Below are 6,476 nucleotides of genomic sequence, written 5' to 3'. Positions count from 1 at the left end.
TAATAATGATTATAATGATAATGACATATGACGCTGATGTTGATAGAGCAATGGTACTGATAACCCAAAGACGAGAAGGAAAAATAATAACATAAGCAAGAAAACCAAAAAGGATAAGGATAAGGATAAGACGGAATGTCACTGACGAGGATAAGAGGAAGGCGAAGAAAAAACCTCGAGGACGGACTGGCCACGACGGAGAGCGAGGGAGGGAGGGAAGGAGGGAAGGAGGGAAGGAGGGAAGGAGAGAAGGAGGGAAGGAGGGAAGGAGAGAAGGAGAGAAGGAGGGAAGGAGGGAAGGAGGGAAGGAGGGAAGGAGGGAAGGGCGGGAGGGAGGGAGGAAGGGAGGGTGGAGGGTGGAGGGAAGGAGAGAAGGAAGGAAGGAGGGAGGGAGGGAAGCAGGGGAAGGAGAGAAGGAGGAGAAGGAGGGAGGGAGGGAAGCAGGGGAAGGAGAGAAGGAGGGGAAGGAGGGAAGCAGGGGAAGGAGAGAAGGAGGGGAAGGAGGGAAGCAGGGGAAGGAGAGAAGGAGGGGAAGGAGGGAAGCAGGGGAAGGAGAGAAGGAGGGGAAGGAGAGATGGAGGGAAGGAGGGAAGGAGAGAGGAGAGGAAGGTGGAAGGAGAGGAGAGGAGGGAAGGTGGAAGGAGGGAAGAGGGTGGAAGGAGGGAAAGAAGGAGGGAAGGAGAGAAGGAGGAAGGAGGAAGGAAGGAGGGAAGGAGGGAAGGAGAGGAAGGAGGGAGGGAGGGAAGGAAGGGAAGGAGGTAAGGAGGGAGGGAGGGAAGGAGGGAAGGGAGGGAGGGAAGGAAGGAGGGAGCGAGGGAAGGAGGGAAGGAGTGAAAGAGTGAAGGGAGGGAGGGAAGGAAGGAGGGAGCGAGGGAAGGAGGGAAGGAGGGAGGAAGGAGGAAGGAGGGGAAGGAGGGAAGGAGGGAAGGAGGGACGGAGGGAGGGAAGGAGGGACGGAGGGACAGAGAGAGGGAGGGAAGGAGGGAGGGAGGGAGGAGGGAGGAGAGGAGGGAGGGAGGAAGGAAGGAGGAAGGAGGGAAGGAGAAAGAGGAGAAGGAGGGAAGGAGGGAAGGAGGGAGGGAGGGAGAGGGAGGGAGGGAGGGAGGAAAGGGAGAAAGGAAGGAAGGAAGGAAGGAAAGAAAGAGAGAGAGAGAGAGAGAGAGAGAGAGAGAGAGAGAGAGAGAGAGAGAGAGAGAGAGAGAGAGAGAGAGAGAGAGAGAGGGAGAGAAAGAGAGAGAGAGAGAGAGAGAGAGAGAGAGAGAGAGAAGAGAGAGAGAGAGAGAGAGAGAGAGAGAGAGAGAGAGAGAGAGAGAGAGAGAGAGAGAGGGGGGGGGGGGCTAAACGAGGCAATAGCTCGGAGAAGTCGAGACGTTGAGGATGACGTCATGGTTCGAGGATGACGTCTGCTTTGAGGATGACGTCATGGTTCGAGGGTAACGTCTGCTTTGAGGATGACGTCATGGTTTAAGGATGATGTCTGATTTGAGGATGACATCATGGTTCTAGGATGACGTCATGGTTCGAGGATGATGTCTGCTCTGAGGATGACGTCATAGTTTGAGGATGACGTCTGCTTTGAGGATGACGTCATGGTTCTAGGATGACGTCATGGTTCGAGGATGACGTCATGGTTCGAGAATAACGTTTAACGTCTGCTTTGAGGATGACATCTGGTTTGAGGATTTCGTCATGGTTCGAGGATGACATCTTCTCTGAGGATGACGTCTCGCTGTCACTTGATTCACACTTTTGTTGTAATTCTGCACTCTTCCCTTCCCTCTCGGGTTTATCATCTGGGCCTCGGCAGCAGGGAGAGGGCGAGAGACAGCAAGAGCACCCACAGCAGGTGTGACGCAGGACAGGTGTGCGCCCCCACCCCCGTCTGCATGGCCGCGGGCTGCTCTCCTGAAATGAGAAACACGGGGAATATTAGAAGAAAAGGATAAGAAGAGAGGAGAGGGGAGGAAGAAAGAAAAGAAGAGATAGAGAGTGCGAGGAGAGGAGAGGGGAGGAAGAAAGAAAGAACAGATAAGGAGTGCGAGGAGAGGAGACGGGAGGAAGAAAGAAAAGAAGAGATAAAGAGTGCGAGGATATATTAGAACCAAAAGATAGGAGGAGAGGAGAGGGGAGGAAGAAAGAAAGAATAGATAGAGAGTGCGAGGAAGTATTAGAAGCGAAAGATAGGAAGAGAGGAGAGGAGAGACAGAAAGAAGAGAAGAGATAGAGAGTGCGAGCAAGTATTAGATCCGAAAGTCAGGGAGAGAGTAGAGGGGAGGAAGAAAGAAAGAAGAGAAAAAGTAGTGCGAGGATAGGGGAGGATGAAAGAAAAGAAGAGATACAGAGTGTGTGGAATTATTAGTACTTAAAGACAGGAAGAGAGGAAAGGGGAGGAAGAAGGAAAAGAAGACATAAGGAGTGCGAGGAAATATAAGAACCGAAAGACGGGAAGAGAGGAGAGGGGAGAAAGAAAGAAAAGAAGAGACAGAGGAAAAGACAAGAAGAGAGGAGAGGAGAGAAAGAAAAGAAGAGATAAAGAGTGCGAGGAAATATTAGAACCGAAAGACAAAAAGAGAGGAGAGAAAGAAAGAAAAAGGACAGATCAAGAGTGCGAGAGCAAGGGAGATACTCAGAGACAGAAGAGAGAGCTTCAAGGAGACGACCTCGAGGACGGCGAGCGACCCACCTTCGAGGACGACGTTGATGAGCACGGAGGAGGGGAGCGCCGAGGTGGGCCAGCAGGTGTAGTTGCCGGAGTCCGAGGGCGCGGCGTCCCTGATGGTGAGGCGCGACGTGGTTCCCTCCGGCGTCTCCTGCGTCAGGATGGACACCGGGCCCTCGTAGTCCAGGATCTCTTGGTCGCGGTACCAGTACACGAGTCCTGCGGGATGGAGGCCGAGACGTGGGTCGGGGTCGCTGGGGCTCTCGAGCGCTGGGGCTCCGCTCGCTTTTAGTCTGTTCGTTACTGATTTGTCTGCTTTGATTATTGTTACTAAGAGATACATATAAATACATACATACATATACATATATATATATATATATATATATATATATATATATATATATATATATATATATATATATAAATATATATAAAGATATATATATATATATATATATATATATATATATATATATATATACATATATATATATATATATTATATGTAGACACACACACACTTATATGTATATACATTTGTATATACATCTACAAATATACACACACACACACATACACACACACACACACACACACACACACACACACACACACACACACACACACACACACACACACACACACACATTACATATATATATATATATATATATATATATATATATATATATATATATATATATATATATATATATATATATATATATATATATATATATATATGTAATGATAAATGATAATATATATATATATATATATATATATATATATATATATATATATATATATATATATATATATATATATATATATATATATATATATACATATAATTAAAATATGAATGCAAATTCACGACGCTCTTCAGCTCCCTCTGTCCAATAAGCACCCTCGTCCCACCCGTCCTTAGGCTCCAGCTATCAGATTCAAAACAGACTATAACCACTCCCTTTTCGTCCCCTAAACCAATGAATAAATAAGCAAAACTTCCCTTCCGGAGCGAGTGGCGCCCCTGACTCCCCTGACTCACCTTCCATCCCCGCCTGGCTGACGGAGCAGGTGAGGTTGATTGTGCTTCCTGACTTCACGACACCGGGACCCTGGATCAGCGCGCGGGACTCTGCGGGAGGAGCGAAGGGCTTAGGGTCCGGGGGAGGAAAGGGTTGGGCGTGTTCGGGATCGGGGTGGGGTGGGTAGGCGCGTGCGGGTGGGGGTCTGTGTGTATATGTGCGTGCGTGTGTGTGTGCGTGGTTGTATTTTTTTGGTGTGTGTGTGCGTTGTTTTATTTTTTGGTGTGTGTGTGCGTTGTTTTATTTTATTTGTGTGTGTGTGTGTGTGCGTGTGTGTCTGTGTCTGTGTGTGTGTCTGTGTGTGTGTGCGCGCGTGTCTCTGTGTGTGTGCATTTTCTTTATAGTGCATGTACGTACGATTTCTTCCTTTTTTCAAAACTTTTTTTCTGTTCTTTTCTTTGTGTGTACATTTGCTGTGAGTGTGTGTATTAACTTTACTTTCCTTCGTGTGTACATGTGCCAGTGAGTGAGAGAGAAAGCGCCTGTGTCGGTAGAGAGACACCCAGATAGATACACAAATACAAAGCTAAATAAAACCAGACCGATAGATAGATAAATAGACATAAATGAATACAGATGAAATACCATTCTGACACAGGCTATCTGTACTTAATCACCACCTGATTATAGGCCAAACCACCTTGGTAATAAGCAGGTGCTGCACATTCCAGTTACAGGTCAAATAATAGGGTAGGTGATGATAACTTGCCTTATCACATTTATAATGGTGACACTAATTGACATTTTGTTGTCATTGTATGGAATAGGACATCAGTTCATCATACAGGTAATTCATGTGATTAGTTCATTAAATAAATATTGTTAGGATAACATACAATACAATCCGATGAATTACCGATTTTACGTCGTAGGGACATAAGAGAAATAGTACTAGGCATGTACTTGAGTCATGTTTTTCGCTATAGATAATGCATAAAACAAGATGAACTATTTTACTCTTTTTTTGTTATCATTATGTGAGTTATCCACGTTTTTTCCTCATGAAACCAGAGATCTTGTTTTACTTTTATTATTATTACTATCTGAGTTATCCACGTTTTTCCTCATAAAACAAGATTAATTGTTTTTTCCTCGTGAAACCAGATTTCTTGTTTTATTCTTTTTATTATCATTATCTGAGTTATCCACGTTTTTTCCGCTTCCAAACTTCGTCTTTCAGTGTTCACTTCCTTATCTCGGCTTCTTCCCGTTCTCGCTCATCCACCGCGTCTCCCCTTTGCATTTCCCTTTCCTCTTCTTTTTCCTCCTCCATCTTTTACTCTCCACTTCCTTCTCTCTCTTCGTCTTATCCCTGTCTTCGTATTGTCTCCTCATTAATACTGTTTCTCTATTTTTTCCCCTCTCTTCCCTTCTCCCCTCTTTTTCTCTTGCCCTGCTTTCCTTCTTCTCTCTTTCTCCTTTTCTCTGCCTTCCTCCTCCTGCTCTCCTCTTCCTATTCCTCTTCTCTCCCCCTCATCCTTCTTTTCTTTTTCGCTTTCGTCCATGTCTTTGCTTCCTTCTTCCTTTCCTATCCTCCCTTCTCTCCTTTCTTTCTTCATTTCCCTCCCCTTCTTCCTTTCCTCCCCTTCTCTCTTCTCTTCCCTCTCCCTCCTCTCTTCTCCTTTTCCTTCTCCTCTTCACTCTCTCCTCTTCTCTCTCCTCTCCTCTCCTCTCCTCTCCCTCTCCTCTCGTCTCCTCTCCTCTTTTCTTCTCTTCTCTTCACTTCTCTCCTCTCGTCTCCTCTCCTCCACGTCTCTTGCTTCCATCTCTTTCCTTACTTTCCTCTCTCCCTCCCTCTATTTCCAATCTTTCTCTTTTTCTCTCCATTCTTCTCCCTCTCCTCCCTTCTCTCTTTGTTTTATTTTCGTTCCTCCCCTCTCCTCTTCTCAGCCCTTTCTTTTTCCTTCTCTTTTCTTATCATTTTCTTTCTTTTCTCTTCCCTCCCCTCCCTTCCTTCCCCTCCTCTTCTTTCTTCTTCTCTCTTCCTCCCCTCTCTTCTCTGTCTCTCTCCTCTCCTCTCTTCTGTATTGTTTTCTACTCTCATCTCTTCTCTCTCTTCTTCTCTTCCTCTCCTCTCATGTCGTCCTTTCTTCTCCTCTCTTTCCTTCTCCTCTCCTCTCCTCTCTTCTCTCCTCTCCTCTCCTCTCTCTCTCCTCTCCTCCTTTCCTCTTTCCTTTCCTTTCCTCTCCTCTCCTCTATTCCTCTCCTCTCCTCTCCTCTCCTCTCCTCTCCCTCTCCTCTCTTCTCTGTCGTCTTCTCTCCTCTGTTCTTCACTTCTCATGTTCTTTTCTTCTCTTCTCTCTCTCTTCTCTTCTCCTTCCTCTCTACTCTTCTCTCTACTCTTCTCTTCTCTTCTTCTCTCTTCTCCTCTCCTGTTCTCTCTTCTCTTCTCTCTCGTCTCCTCTCCTCTTTTCTCATCTCTCCTCTTCTCATATATTTTTTTTCTTCGCTTCCCTTCTCTTCTCTTCTCTTCTCTTCTCTTCTCTTCTCTTCTCTTCTCTTCTCTTCTTCTCTTCTTCTTCTTCTTCTCCTTCCCTTCCTTCCTTCCTTCCCTTCCTTCTCTTCTCTTCTCTTCTCTTCTCCTCTTTTCTCCTCTCCTCTCCACACCTCCTCTCCTCCTCCTCCCTCACTCACCTCCTCTCCTCCTCCCTCTCCTCTCTCTCCCCTTCCTCCTCTCCCCACCTCTTCCCTTCCCTCTCTTCTCTTCTCTTCCTTCTCTTCCC

At 46.2% G+C, this 6,476-nt stretch overlaps 1 protein-coding gene across 2 annotated transcripts in view; it reads right to left on the bottom strand.

Moving 5' to 3' along the window:
- Nucleotides 1–1,336: 1,336 nt before the first annotated feature.
- The window catches only part of LOC113826813 (zwei Ig domain protein zig-8), a 40,788-nt gene continuing 35,648 nt past the window's right edge, over nucleotides 1,337–6,476 (bottom strand). For both annotated transcript variants that reach the window (XM_027379701.2, XM_070121503.1), the window contains exons 6-8: nucleotides 3,714–3,803; nucleotides 2,684–2,878; nucleotides 1,337–1,905 (exon numbers count right to left, since the gene is read on the bottom strand). In XM_027379701.2, the coding sequence (XP_027235502.2) occupies nucleotides 1,790–1,905; nucleotides 2,684–2,878; nucleotides 3,714–3,803 (401 nt within the window). In that variant the 3' untranslated portion in view covers nucleotides 1,337–1,789. The remainder of the gene's footprint in view (nucleotides 1,906–2,683; nucleotides 2,879–3,713; nucleotides 3,804–6,476) is intronic.

Source organism: Penaeus vannamei, chromosome 5 (assembly GCF_042767895.1).
Source record: "Penaeus vannamei isolate JL-2024 chromosome 5, ASM4276789v1, whole genome shotgun sequence".
Lineage (NCBI taxonomy): Eukaryota > Metazoa > Arthropoda > Malacostraca > Decapoda > Penaeidae > Penaeus > Penaeus vannamei.
This window is presented reverse-complemented; position numbering and strand designations above follow the sequence as displayed.